This window comes from Nymphalis io, chromosome 30 (assembly GCF_905147045.1).
Source record: "Nymphalis io chromosome 30, ilAglIoxx1.1, whole genome shotgun sequence".
NCBI classification, from domain to species: Eukaryota; Metazoa; Arthropoda; class Insecta; order Lepidoptera; family Nymphalidae; genus Nymphalis; species Nymphalis io.
The window spans coordinates 6,850,794-6,871,854 of record NC_065917.1 but is presented as its reverse complement, the minus strand read 5'-3'; the positions used below and the strand labels follow the sequence as shown (position 1 = coordinate 6,871,854).

Genomic DNA, 21,061 nt, shown 5'->3' with positions numbered 1-21,061 from the left:
TCCCACCCCACCGACTACGTCCTGAGCCCGAGGTGCGATCTCGGACTCGGATGTCACTCGGATCCCAAACGGCTCAAATTTCAAGGCGGAGTCTATTACTCGCTACAATGTGATGCTGTAAAGGTCAGTAGGATCAACAACATATACTCAAACAAAAAAAGTTGTTATGAACATTGGAAAGCACTTTCTTTTTTTATTTACTATTTGATCCTCTGACATTACTTCGGTGTTAAGAGGAAGGCTATGGGCCTGAGCCCACGTCACTGATGACGAAAACACGTGGAAACTCGTTTGTCAAAAATGTATTTTCTATAAAGTAAAGTAATAACAGCATGTGATTGTCCCACTGCTGGGTTAAGGCCTCCTTTTGCGAAGATCCGCACAAGCATTGGAGCAACGTGTTGGAATAAACTCCAAACCAAGACCCGAGATGGCCCGGTGGTTAGAACGCGTGAATCTTAATCGCCGAATTTTCATGTGCTTAATTTGTGTTTATTATTAAACTCGGGCTTGGCGGTGAAGGAAAACACCGATCAATGCTCGCGAGACGTTGTTGATTTTTCTCATGACATTTTATTATAGCACAATTATTTTAATAATATGATTAATAATGAGTGCAGGCAGTGACTTCGGTAAACTTAAAAAAGTACATTGTGGTAGTTAAATAAATACATACAAACAAACAAACAACAAACGCATCTTCATATTCCCCTTAAAACGCTAAAATCCCTTTTGGCTTTATCCGAGTCGGATATTTATTGCTGGGAAGTTTTTTTGCTAACGCTCCTTCGTTCGAGAACTGTCACTATTGATATGCTTCGACAAAGTTCCATCTCATATATATTTTTAAAATGTTTGTGTTTATTATTGTAAATCTAAATTGAACAGGCGAAACTGCGGGTTTCATCTAGACTAGTATTTCTAGATTAGCCAATTAAAAAGTCATGTCTTAAAGCAATATACAACCGGAAGTTAGTTAACGACCGCCTCTTCCGTTTCTCTCGTTATTTACTACTTCCGGTGGCGCACCCGACTCCGTCTGTTTGTATAATTCAATTGTTCGCTTCAATATAATTTATAAGAAAATAAGTTAATACATATTTAAAAGCGTTTTGATGTTAAACATCTGCGCGCATTGAGGTCAGACCGGCTCGTATGCCGTGACGGCAAGCGGCATGACGTTCTCTTATGATGTCATGTCTCCACCGCTCTCTACTCCCGTGTGTGTACGTGGACCATATTACTTGGTCACACACACCCACACAAACAGAGACACACACGCTCACGCAAAACATGGATATCATTTTTGTTCCATTTTTATTATTTCTTAATTCTCACTTTTTTACATTTACTTTTTTTTTTGTTCATTTAAACTGGTATGGAGGCCTGGTGTCTTGTAGAACAATTTTTTTATATTGCAAGCACCAGTCTTCATATAATTTAGTTGATAATGAAATGTTATATGTTAATCTGTATACTTTCTGTAAAGAAATAAATAAAAAAAAAATATTATTATGAGCATCATATACGACCACTTTTGTTCTATGCCTTTCAATAATGCATAGCTAATGTCGGTTACTTTCTGACATTTCATGATCGTATTCCGCGGGGAGCTTAATTCAATTCAATTTATTTACTTTAAGCACATATTCAGTCACTATATTTATGAAAAAAGGCATTAGAGTTCATTGCAAAGGTACAAGTACTTCGATATTGTTCTCACAGAATAGCTCTATAAATAAATCTAAAATTTCAACGTACATAGTGCTTATTTGAATTATAGAATATATGAATTATAATTTATTAGCCAGAAGCGGTAGACAAAAAAAAGATGATTGTTTTGATAACTCGCATATAGCCATATTCAAAAGAGGCAGTTATTTTAATGTCATACATAGACACTTCAATTTTGTTTATTTGTATAGATGGTAACAATTTCTAATAAATGATTTGTGATGTGACTAATGATTGACTTTTTTGTAATGCCTTACTGAAAAAAAAACCAATTAAATATATAAAATTTATACCATAAGATGCAGCGCGTTTCGAAGGTTTTAGTATTTAATAATATTACATAAGCAGTTGCGTTTCGCAATTTTACTCGCTTTAAATATATACTATTGAAGACAAGCGTGAATTTCATGTATTAAAACTCCGATGTTAATAAATTTAAACTGAATCGGGTTATCTCGAAGTATTCTCAATAAATATCTTCAAACGACTGAAGTTTTTTCATGAATACAATCGATTCATATATCATTGTCAAATGCATTACGGATCTCTATATGAAAAGATTTCATAGTGGGCCAGTTTTAAAATCTTTGGAACTTTTCAATAGCTTTTACAGAAGTGAAAAAGTTTTGCTTTGTCGATAGATGTGTGGTTTTTGGGTAGAAATGATATATATTCATTTAAAACTAGCAAATCCCGCGATTTCGCCAGCGTGTAATTCATTTTGTGACGAAAAAATTCACTTTCTGCCATTTTAACGTACATGATGCTTATTGAATTACACACATAAAATATTTATATTAATTAAATAGCAGCTAACTTGTAAATAACTAAAAACACTTAAAAAAAGGATGTTATTTTGCAATCACAGACAGACACATCAATTTCGTTTATTTGTATAGATACGCCCAAAAAAGTGGCCAACAAACATACGTACCTGAATTCAAAGTTGTTACAACTTTTGCTAGATTCAACCGATTTTGATGAAATAAAGACTACGGGAATAATAATTTAGGCATTTGCATTTGTTAAATGTAAATAAAAGACAGACATATAGAAAAAGACGATAGATTTGGTTTTGGTAACACGCAAATAGCCATAATAACTGTTTTTATAGGCTGTCGTTTCTTCAATTTTTTTCTTTATATTTTTCGGGAGGGCAAATGACTACTCATTAAAAAGCCGAGATGGCCCAGTGGTAAGAACGCGTGAATCTTAACCGATGATCGTGGGTTCAAACCCGGGCAAGCACCACTGAATTTTCATGTGCTTAATTTGTGATTATAATTCATCTCGTGCTTTACGGTGAAGGAAAACATCGTGAGGAAACCTGCATGTGTCTAATTTCACTGAAATTCTGCCACATGTGAATTCTACCAACCCGCATTGGAGCAGCGTGGTGGAATAAGCTCCAAACCTTCTCCTCAAAAAGAGGAGAGGAGGCCTTTAGCCCAGCAGTGGGACATTCACAGGCTGTTACGGTTACGGTAATGACTACTCCACCTGATGGTAAGTGGTAGTAGAGTCCAAACGCGACGACGGACAGTACAGTCGGGAAGAATGTTGCACTAGCCGCCCCCGCCTTGCCGACCCGCAAGATACCTCTTCACGCCTCGTTTGAAGGAACTCGGGTTGTAAGAGGAGGGGAACACGTCAGCTGGTAAGGAATTCCATTTTTTGGAAGTGCGACAAAGAAAGGAGTTGCCAAATTTGTGTAGATATTACTTTAACTATGTCCTTTAACTATGAAAACATTTCATTTACCAGGTTAAAAGTAACACAAGTCAACAAAATCACACTGAGAAACGTTTCCGAGAAAATAATAATAATGTTGCCATTAAAAAAAACTCCGTCGTCAGATATGTTACAATATTGTTTTATGTACAAGTATGTTAATTTCACAGCGAAAAAATTAAAATAGAATCTGTAAAAAATCCTAACCGTTCGTTTCCTCTAACACAAAACAGATACGTTGTTATGTATTCGTTTATACAGCTTCCGGCCGACATTCCGGTTTCATTCACCTAAGATGGCCGCCGGAAACCGCCATTTTATTCCTTTATAAATTGTTAAATCTACTGAGAATACAAAGCAAGTTTTTGCTGGCATTGCTCGTGATGTTAAAATTACAAGCCGCGAAATTTATGATTTGTTTGTTATAAACTTTAATCCGTGGATATATTTTTTTACTTTTCCCGTTTAAAAATGAAATAATTGATCACTAGGTATACTAGTTTGCGCTGCGGTTTCGTTTGCGTGTGAGAGGGGTGATGTCCTTGTGTGAACCCCTGAAAACGTGTATTCTAATTTTCAGTATATTCGGTTGAGTAGTTAACGCGTGAAAGCGTAACAAATAAACGAACAGTCACTTTCGCGTTTGTAATATAAGTAAGGATTGCTACTGTAACATTTCTTATGGTAAAGACACTCGACAAGTAAATAATTATCTGTGTAAAAAACAAAATGGAGTTCAATTAAAATATTCAGCCTATAAAAAGTTTCATCTTCTTTTTTTACCCTTAGAGGTGGTATTTTTTCTTCAAATTCAAATGGAACCAGACGTGAAGTATATCCTACCGAAATAAAAAGAAATTTTCTATTATATCGGTCGGAGTTCTGAGGTAAAAATCATAAAAAACCAATATGAGAACTTCTACATTTTTTTTGAAGCATAAGAATATTTTGTTTTTCTTCAATAAATTGTCAATTATTTCTTCGGCTATACACATATATATGTTGAAAAGTTTTCCATAAATCGGTGACAGTATAAGAAATAGGGGAAATAAGAAACAGCAGTGCTATTGTGTAAGAATACAATTACACAACCGATTTATATAATAGGCGCGTATATTCTTGAAATGTTAGAATAATTGTGGTCAATCTTATATATCAGTTTGACATTTCACGACCGCTTACTGCGGTGTGTTTTGAGTTTGTTCTTACATAATTGCCTTGAACGAGTGAAACTTATTAATTACTAAGTGCCTGCGGTTTCGCACGCCTGTTTTACTGGTTTTAGTTATACAAAGTACGTTCTTCCTTATTATTCCAGCTTGCTACATACCAAATTCCATCAAAATCAATTCAGAGGATTAGCCGCGTAAAACATAACAGCATTTATAATATTAGTATGGATGAGTTTTAGCAAATAAAATCACAATGGTTTTGACAAACATGAAGGAAGTCTCGAGACTTCAAAGTCTTGAATGAAATCGAGAGATTTCAAAGTCTTGGTTCAAAAAACCTAAATTTGGGAAAAGTCCAGCGACTTGGGGACACAGATCATTCGAACCCGTTAGACGATTTCAAAACCGGGAATAGAATCTATATTAGCATCTTACGTATCGTATAGTGAAATATATACACAAAATCCAATTATCGCATACAAGTGGGCTCGTGGTTTCGGCCACTAGTAATTAAAACTTGGATATTGGAGCCTATACCAATCACTATCATGTTGGCCGATTAAGTGTGTTATAATAGAAATATATCTAGCTCTTTGTTTCTATTTTTTTATGAACAAGATTGGAGGACCTTATTTTTTATTTTATTTTATTTATTATGTTTACTTATCACTGACACTAATACATTTAAAGAAACAATAAATACAAACTTATTATTCAAGTGTAAAGATCAATTAAAAGTAAACACAACATACGAATGAAAAATGGAAACCAGTTAATAAATAAATTAAAGAAGCTTTACAAAAGAAAGGACGAAACAGAAAATAAAAATAAATAAATTTATCCAACAAGTGATACTCAAAACTATTTATCATTCAAGTACCTGTCTATATACTTCCTAAAGTGTTTAAATGTTAAGCCCATAAACATTCGCACTGTAGAAATATTAACTATTATTTATATTGCCAATGCGCCAATCTTGGTCACTAAGAACCTTCAAACACGAACACAACAATACTGGGTATTGTTGTTTGGTGATCACTGACCATCAGGTGGTCCATTTACTTGTCCACCTATCTATGTAATAAAAATAAACTTTTATTTTTCACTTACTTCTGTTGTTTTGCGCAAATACAGCCACAAGGGCCGTGGCAAGTATCACCCAGCTTGGCTCCATGGCTCAGCCTCTAGACTTGGCCGTCACACCATGCCTCATCTGTGAAGAATAATTTACTTATAAAGAACTAGTAATAAATATTACGATGTCGTCCTAAATACTAATGGAGGTCACACGCAACGAAAACTAGCCAATCGTGTAGATGCTGTAGTGTACAAGTGGGTACGCAAACGCAGTTGCACTATTCCCTAACTCTCTTTATCCGATGGAATGGCATTGCTTTACGTGCGTGCCGAAGCTCGAGTTTAATCGCTCATATATTACTACATAAAAAATAAAATAAACTAATAAATATAATATATTTATAAGATACATGCAAGCACAAAACAAAGTGTAAGCTGTTTCGTATAATTTAATTGATTTTTACAAATATCACTTCACAGTTCTTAACTTAAAGTTACTTTACTAATAAAAATGCTGTGGTCCCCAGTGATCTGTGCTATCCCCCACACTCTTTCTTTTGCATATTAATGATATGCTCACTATTGGGAACATACATTGCTATGCAGACGATAGTAAAGTCATGGATATCACGGACGCGCTGTAGCCGGGCGAGCGGAAGTTGAGGAGAAACGGAGGGATCTTGTTGTTGAACTCGATGGGACGCTACAATTCATTTCAAAATGTGGTTCAGATAATCTTGTTGAGTTCAACGTCAAGAATACACAAGTGTGTGCTTTCACAGTGAAAAAGTCACAATTTTCCCCAATTCCGTCTGTGGCACTACGCTGATGATACAAAGTAAAATTGCCATGCTGGGAACTGACGTTCGGAGCGATCTCAATCCAAGGGATTATATCGAGGCTGTTATCAAACCAGCCATACAAGGTTCTGAACAAAGTGTGACGTTTTTTCACGCCACAACAACTGATTCTTCTATACAAAACGCAGGTGCGGTCTTGCGTTGAATATTGCTCGCACCTTTGGGATGGCTCCGCTAAGTACCTACTGGATCGGTTGCAACGACGTGCGATTCGCATTATTGGCAACGTAAAGGTTGCTAACACCCTTGAACCTTTACAATAGCGTCGAGAGATAGCTGCGCTAAGCGCTTTCTATCGAATGTATCACGGCGAGTGCTCTGAGGCATTATTCTCCCTAATTCCTGCTTCCTCTTTTCGCCATAAGTCTACGCGTGCTGGCTCTCGATGTCATCGCCTTACTGTGTCTTCAATTCCATCGTGCACGAAAAAATTTGGCAACTCTTTTCTTTGTCACACCACTAAAAAATGGAACTTTTTATCAGCACACGTGTTCCCCGCCTATTACAACCTGGGTTCCTTCAAACGAGGCGAGAAGAGGCATCTTGCAGGCCGGCAAGGTGGAGGCGGCTAGTGCACAACATTCTTCCCGACTGTACTAGCCGTCGTCGCGTTTGGACTCCACCAACACTTACCATAAGGTGGAGTACTCCACTCCATTTAATTTCCAGGATTTAAAAAAAAAAAAATTTGATAAAAGATGGAAGTTTCACAGCTCTTGCACCTAACACATGTAGACTTTATGGGGTTTACCATCTACGTATGTATAATTGCCTCACGCTTCCAGGTGGAAGGACAGCTAGGTAGCTATCCTATACGTTTGCTTTAAATAGAACTGTTGAACTGTCTGGTTACTCAGGAAACTATTAGATAGTTACTCAAGTAATATGTATAAAATTCTACAACGTGAGTACAGTTACAATTTATTAAAATTTAAGGGTGTCTGGCAAGGGGTTGCTACGATGTTAAATGTCTCGCAATGGATGACGTGATTTTTAATATTATTCCGAAGGAAATATAAGAAAATTACGCTTTATGCCGAAAAACAAGCTGAGATGGCCTAGTGGTTAGAACACGTGAATCTTAACCGTTGATCGTGGGCTGAAGCCCGGGCAAGCACCACTGAATTTTCATGTGCTTAATTTATGTTTATAATTCATCTCGTGCTGGACGGTGAAGGAAAACATCGTCAGGAAACCTGCATATGTCTAATTTCATTGAAATTCTGCCACATGTGTATTCTACCAACCCGCATTGGAGCAGCGTGGTGGAATAAGTTCCAAGCCTTCTCCTCAAAGGTAGAGGAGGCCTTAGCCCAGCAGATGGACATTAACAGGCTGTTACTTTACTTTACTTTACGCTTTATTATTTGCTATTTTTATTTTATGTTAACGGTAGGCGGACGAGCAAATGGGCCGCCTGATGTTAAGTGGTCATCACCGTCCATAAACATTGGCCATATATAAAATATCAACCATTCTTTACATCGCCAATGCGCCACCAACCTTGGCAACTAAAATATTATGTCTCTTGTGCCTGTAGTTACTGGCTCACATACACTTAAATCCGGAACGCAACAATAATAAGTATTACTGTTTAACAGTGGAATATTTGATGAAGGGTTGACCTACCCAGGGCTACCAGTCTACCATCTAGCCAATTAACAAATTGCTTAATACGATTTCCAGAGCTCTAGCGTTCACGGGTATTGCTCGATATGATTAGTATATTGGATATTTCTTAAAATACAACAGAAATATTCGAAAATTGGAATAAATTGCATTATTAAAATCCAATAGGTTCGAAAAATAATGTCCCCTGTTGACTATAAAATTATGTACGGTCGGCATAAAAATGAAAAACTTTTTTTTTTTTTATTACAATGTTAAATAATAACTTTGTGGATAAAAATTAATGTTTGTTATGGTAACTTCGTTGCTGGCATCCGTGTGAGGATTTTTGGCTGAATACGATATGTGTTGGGTGAGATATATTCCACAAAAGTCAAAAAAAAAGTTACATATTGCGTAGCACATCGGGCATTAGCTCAGCAGTAATAAAAAATATAAACTCATCATAATTTTACGTTTTCATGGAATTAATAATATTTTCCAATGTCAATTTTAAGGAAGCTATGTTATATTAAATAGAAAAAATATTTTCTAAGAAATAAGAGTAAGACAGTATATATTATAATTATAAACTTTATTGTTTTACATTACAAGATGATAATCGCGTTACTGAATTCTCTTGTGAATAATTTGTGTTTATAATTCATCTGGTATACAGCTTAGAATGAAAACATTGTAAGCGAACCTGAACAAAAATCTGCCACACTGGTGTGGAAACGAAAAGTGGAAAAAGTTCTACACGACTTTTACGCAATAAAAATATAAACGAAAAATAAAGTGTTTTTTTTTGCTAACCGTACCTCTAGCACCCCTGTGGCTTGACCATTAAGGGGTGAAAGATAAAAAGCGTAAAAAATCGATCCCTAAAGTGGTATATATCATTGTTATGAAGAAGGGATTTTTTTGTCATCCCCTAGAACAGCTAAGACTGACCTTGGTCGGGATGCTTTCTTTCATTTGTTTTTATAGTATAGGTAGGCGGACGAGCATATGGGCTACTGTATGGTAAGTGGTCACCAACGCCCATAAACATTGGCATTATAAGAAATGTTAACTATCACTTATATCGCCAATGCGCCGCCAACGGAACTAAGATGTCCCTTGTGTCTGTAATTACACTGGTTCACTCACCCTTCAAACCGGAACAACGATACCAAATACTGCTGTTTTGCGGTAGAATATCGGATGAGTGGGTGGTACATACCCAGACGAGCTCATAATCTGACGCGTCCATAACATTTTACTCTCAATTATCTACATATTGACTATCGAATAATTTAATACGTAAAATAAATATCTACGGACGTATTGAGAACCTCCTTTGCTTGAAGTCGATTAAAAAAGTCTACAATAAAAAAAAAACTTTGACAATTTCTCTCTGGTATTAAGCGACCCCAATGTAAGGGTTAATATAATCTGTGTGACGATTAACCATGGGAATAGGTCAAAATCCGAGTTCCCGGATTAAATGAAAACAACCCTTATTTTAACCTTTTTTTTGAAGCTTTAATTCAGCTTCACATTTTGGTCAAATTGTCTATTTCAGTTTTTTAATTACCTTATAAAATATGTAATTTACTTGTTGGAAATTTAAAATAGGTTTTTTTTTTATAGAACAGGTAGGCGGACGGGCAAATGGACCACCTGATGTTAAGCGATCACCGCCTGTGACATTGGTGATGTAAGAAATATTAACTATCCCTTGCATCCAAATTGCTCCACCAACCAACTGGGAAATAAGATGTTATGTTCCTCGTGCTTGTATCTCCCAAATAAACCGCCCGTTTGACTTAAAATTTGTCTCGGTTACTCCTTCCCCGACAGACGCTCACTAACTGGTGGTAGGGCTTTGTGCAAGCTCGTCTGGGTAGGTACCACCCACTCATCAGATATTCTACCGCAAAACAGCAATACTTGATATTGTTGTGTTCCGGTTTGAAGGGTGAGTGAGCCAGTGTAATTACAGGCACAAGGGACATAAAATCTTAGTTCCCAAGGTTGGTGGCGCATTGGATATGTAAGCGATGGTTGACATTTCTTACAATGCCAATGTCTAAGAGCGTTGGTGACCACTTACCATCAGGTGGCCCATATGCTCGTCCGCCTTCCTATTCTATAAAAAAAAAAAAAAAAAAGAACGCTTACGCAAAACCTATCCAAAATACATTTTTCTATCTACCCGTGCGAAGCCGGGCGATTAGCTAGTACTTAAATAAATTCAACAGTTCAATACTAAATGTAAACATTAAATAATGATATTAAAAATTAGTAACGGACACCCCGAAACAGTTATTTGAATCCACCCCTTAACCTTTGTTAAGTATATGTGAATGACACGTGACATGCGCGTGCGCATGATTATCAGACTTCGTATTGACACAGATATACTGTTTTCTGTTAAATATTTTTTTCCCGCGGGGTTTATTTATATTCTTAATCGCTTACGAAGACGGTAAATGGGTAATGTTTTGATATAATTTGTATAAAAGAAATCTTGCCGGTTCTCGATAGAATCTACATTCAGAACTGGTGGTTGTTTTACATTTAATAAAATACTGTAACATGACGATTTGAAAGGACACTATTGACGTTAAAAGGAACTGCTTGAAAGAAACATGTTTAAGATTTTTGAAGTGAAAACTTCTTAAGGCGCTTTGCGCTGGTTAATCGTCGGGGATAGACTCGTGGCTTCACGTCACCGACATGCTATTATTGATATAATGAAATCGTTGTACAAATAATTTAAGTATTTGAAAATTATGTAAATACTAACAGACAACAAATAATATAAGTGTATTTTAACTGCTATTTATATAAATTAAGCTGTATTAATATTGTGTACCGAGTTCGCGACTTACATAATGGCTGTTGGAATTTAAGCTATACAATATATTTAAATTATTAAGTAGCGGTGGTAGATTTATGGCAATCAATAAGCAAGTGTAACGCTTATTGATATTGAATAAAGATTTTTGACTTTGACTTTCATAACTAGCAAATAGTCATATTAAATTTGCCAGTTATTTTGAAAACACAGACAGACACTTCAATTTTATTTATTTCATGTTTTAAACCGAAAAAAACCGAGATGGCCCGGCCCTGTGGTAAGAACGCGTGAACCAATGATCGTGGGTTCAAACCCGGGCAAGCACCACTGATTTTTCATGTGCTTAATTTGTGATTGTAATTCATCTCGTGCTTTACGGTGAAGGAAAACATCGTGAGGAAACCTGCATGTGTCTAATTTCACTGAAATTCTGCCACATGTGAATTCTACCAACCCGCATTGGAGCAGCGTGGTGGAATAAGCTCCAAACCTTCTCCTCAAAAAGAGGAGAGGAAGTCTTTAGCCCAGCAGTGGGACATTCACAGGATGTTACGGTATGTTTTAAACCTTTTATGTAGGACTTCAGCCGTGCGAAACCCAGCCTGATAGCTAGTCTATACTATATTATAAAGAGATAAGATTTGATTTTTTTGTATGTTTGTTTGTAACGGATAAACTCAAAAACTACTAAACCGATTTTAAGAATTCTTTCACTCATAGAAAGCTTCATTATCAGCGAGTAACATAGGCTATATTTTATTTAAAAAAAAAATAGAGATACCTACGGAAATTGCAATAATTTTTCGATCCGAAAAAGTCGTCGCGTCCCGTTAGCTTAATGTATATACAATATGCAATAAGCACCATATTGGCATGTAAGAATACATGTACAGAATTTCCCCTCTATAAATTCAGAACAATGCGCACGCGTCGCCACGTGGCGATGTCATGTCGAAATGTCAATGAATGGTGGCAATAAGCTTGAATGATTAGATCAATATCGGTAGTGGGTACCCGCATTTCCTTCAACCACTAGAATTTTAATTAGATAGTCATAAATTAATATTATAAATGCAATAGAAATATATATTTTAGTAACATATTTAGGACTAAACTGAATTGGAAAGTTATAGCTTTCAAATGTCCCACTGCTGAGCTAAGACGTCATTGGAGAAGAATTGACGCACAGGCTGGTTTCCTGCCTAGATTAATTACTTAAATTAATAATGGTTAATGTGAAACAAACCATAATCGGCGCTATTATCACAATATACTTCACGTTCAATTCCCATAGAACTTTGATGTGCGTTACACATAAATTAGGGGAGAACCGACTTCGGTTATGGGTCCCGAGGTGACGTGGGTTTATTGAAATATATCGTCCGCCGACTTATACTTTATTTGTTGTTACAATTAAGGAATCTTTTAAAGGAAATAAATATGTCTGGTCACATCGAGCGTCAACTTCGTACGTGACTTTTTCGGAGACTAAATGAATCTAATGATGCTACCTGCCTTTATTTTTATATGAAAATATTTATTTCATATTAAGATTATTAACATATTTTAATAACGTTTCCTTATATATTAAAAAAACTACCGAACGGATAGAAATATTACGAGATATTTAATAAACGCGTGAAATAATTATCGGAGAGTTTATGCGACACATCAGTACAACAGGGCTAGTCTGTAAGCACAAACTCGAAACTCACGGCAGAAAACGGTCGTGAAATGTCAGAAGGTCGTGAATGATATGCGACATTGACCATTATAATTATAACTATATAATTCTTTATACATAATTCTTCTGTACGTGTGTTTGTCACCTAACTCTTCTTAAGCGTCTGGACCGTTTCGGATGAAATTTTGTGTGTATATTTCAATGGATTCCTGGATGGTTGGAAAACACAATTGGTAGATGGTGGTGCTGTCGGTTTGTACCAAAATGAAAAAAATGTCTGTATGGTAGGACGACGTCTGCCGGGTCCGCTAGTAGTATGCATATTGCATTTATAAATAAATTGTACAATACTGTGTAGTAAGCGATATTAGACCATAACACTTTACGTGCTTTTCGAGGCACGGAAGTAAAAAACGGCTAATGTCTATACTTCGGACTGCTCCTGAGAATGTATTGAAAGATAAATTTAATTAATATTTAAAGGAACGACCTTAAACCTCAGGGCCTGTGGCTTTATTAACTAGCCAACCAATCAGCTAGTGCTAAATATACAAATATATGATATAATCTAATTTCAAAATCTTTTTTACAGAAAATAGGAACGTGGCGGAACAGTTGGGTTACCTGATGGTATATAGTCACCAACACCCATAGACATTGGCATTGGATGTAACATTAACTGTTTCTTACATCATCAGTGCTACCAACCTTGGGAACGAAGATGTTATATCCCTTGTGCCCGTAGTTACACTGGCTCTCTCTGCACCAAGTATTTCTGACTGTTGAACATCTAATGAATGGTTAGTACCTACCCAGGCGGGCTTGCCCAAACCCCTACCACCAAGTAACAGTAAGCTTCAATTATTTTTTTTAAAGTTTGAAAAGTATTTCCTAACGACACGCATCGTATTATATCTTTAACGTACAATCTTCAAACATAAACGCGTTTTACGATTCAGTTTAAATATTTAACTTAGATAAGTTCACTTTGATGTAGTTGGCTGGTATTATTTTAAGTTAGATCGCGCTACATGATAACGCGCCCTAGTTTTTAATTGCTACTTTAATGGAGCCGAAGCCGAAATGGTCCAGTGGCAAGAACGCGTGAATCTTAACCGATGATCGTGGCTTCAAGCCCGGGCAAGCACCACTGAATTTTCATGTGCTTAATTTGTGATTATAATTCATCTCGTGCTTGACGGTGAAGAAAAACATCCTAAGGAAACATGTGTCTAAATTCATTGAAATTCTGCCACATGTGTATTCCACCAACCCGCATTGGAGCAGCGTGGTGGAATAAGCTCAAACCTTCTCCTCAAAAAGGGAGAAGAGGCCTTAGCCCAGCATTAGGACATTTACTGGCTGTTACTGTACTACTACCTTAATGGAATGTATTTAAAGTTTCAGTTCGAGGCTTTATATACTCTTAAAGTCACAGGTTTTTTTGTGAATATATAAAACATGATAAATATCCTCTACTCGGTTGCATTCTGAGCATACTGAGTTAAATTTTTCCATTAGGAAGCCGGTGCTATTTAATGGAATGTGTCCCGATCAAAGTCTTTGTGCTGCGATAATATTTAGAGACAGAGTAAATTTCGCATTTATAATATTGGTATATATTACTTTAGAAAGTACAAATAAATAATGTTGGCCCACATATACATATGTAAATAGTAACTAATAAGATTATAATCGGATTTTTCTCATATAATATACATTTCGAATCGGCAGCTTTATATAACTGAATCTAGTAAGATGACGATTCAGGGCTTATAAAAACCTACTCGAATACATTTATCTATCCCTGAGCCCTATCACTGAGGGATACTCAGTGATAGGGCTAAGTGCAAGTCCCTCTAGGAAGGTACCACCTACCCAATCATGACATTAAAAAAAAACGTTTTTTTTATATGACTTGCAAATAGACCTAGAAATTTAAACACTCCTTACATCGCCAGTGCTCCACCAACTTAACGAACTAAGATGTTATGTCCACGTTACACTGGCTCACTCACAATTCACACCGGAAATCAATATTAAGAATTGCTGTTTAATGGCAGAATATGTGATAAGGGGGGGCTTTCACAATGCCCCACCACCAAGTATTCCCAGAACCCCAAGTAATTGGCTCGTTGATTAAATATCTGGAATAGTTTGAAGTGGTAATTTTGACCGTAGGAAAGGTGGAAATATTTTAATTAAGAAATTGTTCAGTCTATCGCGGTACACAAGTTCATATTTTAAGGGAGGCGAGGAATGCTTCGTTTTGCATGTCTAATCGAAAATTGGGTCTTTCATTCTGGAGTCTAACGGCTTTGCTACTTGCATGTTTCTTGTTATCATTATTGTTTACTTTTTATATTTGTTTATAAATTTGTGGTCATATTATTATTTATTAGAAAAAGAATATTAGACTTGTCAGTAGAAGTAGCATCAAATTACTTAAGTTTTTTTTTTCAGATCACAAAATCTTCAACATTAACGTGCGAAAGATTGTGCGCAAATATAGGTAAACTCTCCATTCTCTCTCTCATAATCCAATGCAACAGCAATCTAACAAGAGAGTTCAGGTGGAGGAATAACAGCTGTACGTGCTCTAAGAGACACGGGAATAAATTAGAATATTATTTTGGTTGAATTATCTTTTTCACTCTTTGATATTATTGTTATCCATATTAATAATATCCTTGGACATTTTTCACACACGACCATCTGATCCCAAATTAAGCTTGTACAAAGCTTGTGCTAAAAGCTTAATTTGGGATCAGATGGTGGATGATGGGAACCAGACAACTGATATACTACATATACTACTTTTCTTTTGTAAATACATAATTATATAGAAAATTACACCCAGACTCAGGACAAACAGACATGTTCATGCACACAAATGTCTGTCCTGGGTGGGAATCGAACCCACAACCTTCGGCGTGAAAAGGCAAGTATCTACCAACCACGCCAACCGGCCCGTCAAAATATTAATTATACTATAGTACTACTTGAGCGATAAGACCGCCTTTTGCACGGACCATGTTGAGGTCCATAATTTTGTTTATATAGCATGGCTTTTCTTGAACTTTTGTTTTTCTTTTTCTTTTTTGTACTTGTGTTTGTCTTTTCTTTTTTCCTTGTGTGTGTGCAATAAAGTTTTTATAATAATAATTAATTGTTAATTAAGTCTTGGAATTTACTTCTTGTTTTAATTTGCTCGCATTGTAATGAATCATGAACTTTTGGTAAGTTTATTGGTCGATGATTGGTCGATAATCTTTCTTTTCTTTATATAAATGTATAATATTGCACTGTTTGTTTTCTAAATAAAATAAATAAATAAAATCTGTAGGTACTACTTAGTCTCTGTGAATAACTGACTTACACACTTAGAATTTATATATATACTAGCTCTTTACCCGTGGTTTCACTCGCGTTATAATTCGGAATTGCTAAATGACAATTTCCATAGTTCTTTCTTCGATAATGAATTTTCATATCATTCATCGGTATGCAATTTTTTTCTGGTACTAGTCCAGTAGTTTGGACTCTGCGTTGATATATCAGAAAGTCAGTAATATATACTACAAAATTTGTGAAATATATATTTATTGTGGTGTATAACAAACTAGCTGCCCGTGACTTCACACAGATAAAACAAGGACTTTTCATGGAATTTTTAATTTAAAAAATAAGTATACTTACCTGATTCAAAAAACATATTATTTAATACTACAAATAAATGAAAATAGATATTTCCCTTGTAGTAATCGGTTAATACATGAGAAAAATATAATCTTTGTTAGCTTCGCGTAACTTAAAAACGGGTGACATAAGAATTTTTTTTTCAACACAAACACACAAATATTTCATTAAAATCGGTCCGACAGTTTAAGTTCAGTGACATACACACATACGTAATAAAGATATAACATAATATATATACATACCATATTCTTAAAAATACATTTAAAATAACTTTTTTTTTTTATATAAATCCACTGTTCACAAACAACAAACACGTTTATCACAATCAAACGTACCACTACGACTGAATATGTAATAGGGGTTGTCAGAAAAAAACGAGGGTGACTCACCCTTGATACTAATTAAATATAAAAAATTGACGTGCCTGTTAAAAACACACACACACACACACACACACACACACACACACATTTATAGCGTTTTTGGATTAAGGTATTCGAAAAAAAAAATTACGTCATACCTCACCATTCGAGAACTAAAAATAAGATGATTATATACAAACAGTTGAACAATTTTTTTATATAGCTAAAAATATTCGATCATGTTTTAAACAAAAAAAAATCGGTTCTACCATTCAGGAGCTACGATGCCACAGATATACACACGTTAAACTTTAAACGCTCCTTTTGCATCGGTTATTAAAAAAAGAACGTATGTATAAAACGCGTGTTTCACGGGACAAAACCGACCAACTCGTCCGGATATCCGATATCTGGTTAAATTTTGGAAAAGTATAACTACTGGGTTTCTTGCCGGTCTTCCTAGAATCTACATTCCGAATCAGTGGCTTCACGTTTAGTATAATCTTGTAAAATTACGATTTGCGTCACTCGTAAATCTACGTAAATCTGTCTGTTACGCTTTCACGTCTAAACTATTGTACTGATTTTGATGTAATTTGCTATGAAGCAAGATTTAGTTGTATAAAAAGGACATAACATCATTTTTTTACTTAATACCTGCCCGCTTCCCCCTAACATGCCTAAAGTATAATTTGATTTTAGTATATAATTTACTTACAATAAATATATAACAATTTAATTACATAGCCAAAACTATCTCAGAGCTATGAGTATCCAATGCAAAGTCATTTATACGATAACTATTTTATTGATGACGTCATGATAAAAAAACATTTAGCGACCGCGCCCTTCAAGTAAATGACCAGAAAAGAATTTGTTTTACACTCCCTAAGGTACGGGGACCCTTAGAGGGGTGTATCGATATTTGATAGGGCGTTTATAAGACCGGCGCTACACGTTTGTACAAATCTTCGTAATCGTAGAATAATTCAGTTGTATAATAGAATTCCGCAGATCAAAAAATAACTATTATTGTAAGCGTGATTTCGAATTGGTTTGTTACGCTTTCTATTCAATCGATTGTCATGTGTTTTTGTATAGTCAAAGTCGAAGTCCAAAAATTTTATTCAATATGAATATTCTATGATAAGTATGATCTTTGGTAAGTAAAAGCCCAGCAATAATGGGACATTGCGTCGCTAATGCGCCACCAACCTTGGGAACTATGATGTCCTTTGTGTCGGTAATTACACTGGCTCACTCACCCTTCAAATCGGAACACAATAATACCAAGTACTGCTGTTTTGCGGTTGAATATCTGATGAGTGGGTGGTACCTACCCAGTCAAGCTGGCACTAAGCCCTACCACCAGTACAGTTCTCCATAAGATCTTATAACTTTTTTACAGTGCAAGCAATATATACTCTTGGTGTTACTTTACATGAAAATGTTTTTGGTGGGATCAAAGTTTCTGAATTCCTATAATACCGACTACAAACTTATCTAAAAGTATTGTTAAGGAGTAATAATTACCTCTTTTTAAACCTCACTTTGTATATTTATCCGCCTCAAGATTCGTTCTCAATACCTGTAACAGAAAAATTATTGTTATTATAAAATTTGAATGACACGAATCCTTATAATCAAGCCCACGGCTTTGCAAGCATTTTTGAGCATAGCTTTTAAAAAATTTTATGTTCGTCCTTATGGCTCCAGCAAGCTTCAAAATTTCATCAAATTCGGTTCAGTGGTTTAGCTGTTAAAGCGTAACCGACAGACAGACTTACTTTCGCATTTATAATATAAGTATAGATAGACATATAGCATTGATAAGTCGCTTTAAATGTAAATTTTAATTAAAATTTATCATATCGAACTTTATATTTGGAAGTTGGTGAAATACTTTATGAATGAAGAATAAACTTTGCCTATTAATTACTTAAACTTCCTCTTAATTTGTCTAATATATTTTTAATTTTATGAATACATTGTCAAGTAAGGCATATTACGTAATAATAAAACTTAAATTAAAAATTTAAAAAAATCCTGAATCAAAAAAAAAAACAAAATAAATGTCTGAATTGTTAAAAAATCAAAAAAAAAACTTTCAAAAGTGATACCACACTCAAATAAATTCGCTTACTATTGTTTATTCATCCCCTCTTCTACCCCCTATAACTATTAAACGGTTGAATCAATTTTCTTGAACCAAAAACATAAAACACTCTAGACTAAGAAATCTTTCAAACAAAAGCAACTAAATGAAAATCGGTTCATCCGATTGAGAGCTACGATCGCATGTAGATAGACAAACAGAGATACAGACACACACGTCATACTTGTATCACCCCTCGTTTTGCGTCGGGGGTTAAAAAGATTATGTCAATGATAAAAAGCTTGGAGCTAATATTCATTGAGTTTTGTAGAAGAAATTATCATTATTTTTTTGTATATTGAACCCCTATGTATATACATTTTACTGCCTCGTGTAAGGCCGCAGACCCGGAGGTCCTGGGTTCAATTCCCATGTCGGGCCAATAAAAAGTTATTGGGTTTTTCTGTCAGAAAATTCGCAGAAGCAGCCCGGAGTCTGGAAGTTGGAAGTGTGTACACTCCCGTGCTTCGGAAAGCACGTAAAGCCGTTGGTCCTGCGCCTGAACTCTTTCCGGTCGTGTCGGATTGCCGTCCCATCGGATTATGAGAGTTAGGGAATAGAGAGTGCATTTATGTTTGCACACACACTTGTGCACTATAATATCTCCTGCGTAGTCGGCTAATCTCTCTTGAGATTGGCCGCCGTAGTCAAAATCGGTCTGGAGGACATTATTATATACACTTTACTTGGTGGTAGTCCTTATGTAGGTACCACCCACTCATATACTCTACCGTTAAATAGCAATACTTAGGATTGCTGTGATCCTTATGATAGTTTTTTATCTACTATCAAACCTCCGATATATTAATGTCAATAGAGTTAAGTGAGCGACAACTTTTATTTGCATATTAAGTTGGCCTATAATCGTTATATACTTTGTAACATTATATATGCACTAGCTGACCCGTAGCCACTTCGTTGGGCGGTAAACATTTTTACTTATGATGAAATTATGATTGTGGTCCGGTTAGTACTGAGTGCTATGATTTATTTCCTGATAAAAGACGCGTTGGTCACGACATTCGACTACCACGAAAAAGTCTTTTCATTTTTCGGGTTTTTGATGTGGCTTTCTTTTGGTAAAAGAATTTTCAAAATCGGTTCAGTAGATCCAGGGATTACCCCCTACAACCTCACAAACTTTACCTCTTTATAATATGAATATAAATTAAGCAGACGTATTTCAAGGTATAAAACGTTGGCTTCCTAATGAATATATTTTGGATAAAATTGTTTTTTTTTTTTAAGAAAGACGCATATATGTAAACTTAAAAAGCAATATTTATAAGATACAGTTAAATCTTCTCCAAAACGCGCTTTGTTATCTGGTAAAAGTGCTACGTACATTGGTTTAGTAGATTTTTCAGTTACAAAGAAACGTCTACTCATTTATTATTTATTAGTATAGAAGATTTACAAGAATGGCGTATTTTTCTTGCGCTGTGATTGTAATATATAGAAATATACATACTTATATATAAATACCACGTCTCGTTAGGTTTTTGTGGCCTCGTTTCTATGAGATAAGTTATGTTAATAACGGATAGTGGTTCTTTTGTACATCATTAGCGCTACTTATGTCAGTATCACGCTATGCATATAAATAAATAAGAATTAATGTCTGTTCGTCCTCTATGCGTTCGTAAACCATTCATCCGATTGTGAGGAGTATTTTGTGGTTCCTGGCCAAATGTTTTTAAATTATGGTCTTTTTCTTTAATGTTTTTAAATATAAGCGTTTTATATAGAACCTTATTCTACCCTTGCTAAGTTAAGACGGGCAGCTTGTCTAATATATAATAATGTTGTGTAGCTTATCTGTCTAGCTTAAAAGGCGTCTTTGGTAGCTTATACTAGCACAGATCTCGAGGCATTGTGTTCAAACCTTATTGAAGATTTATTAGATTTTTCCGTCAAGATACTCTCAGTAGCAGCCTGGAGTCAAGTCGTTGGTCCTACGACTAGATTATACCTTAAATATACATACATATTACACATTTCGGAACGCTTTGCCTTATCACACATTATATAATGGGGAAATAGGCCGATTTTTGTTTTATTACACATACGGTCATCTGTTCAAGGCAGGCAGGTTCCTGATGGTCACCCATTGGCACTATGATAAAAT

General features: G+C 35.4%; 1 protein-coding gene across 1 annotated transcript in view; it reads right to left on the bottom strand.

The window, feature by feature from the left end:
• LOC126779996 (igLON family member 5-like) overlaps positions 1-21,061 on the bottom strand; it is a 110,119-nt gene that overhangs the window by 15,375 nt on the left and 73,683 nt on the right. Inside the window, exons 3-4 of the mRNA XM_050504233.1 lie at positions 18,312-18,366; positions 5,748-5,850 (exon numbers count right to left, since the gene is read on the bottom strand). Of these exons, the coding sequence (XP_050360190.1) occupies positions 5,748-5,811 (64 nt within the window). The 5' untranslated portion in view covers positions 5,812-5,850; positions 18,312-18,366. The remainder of the gene's footprint in view (positions 1-5,747; positions 5,851-18,311; positions 18,367-21,061) is intronic.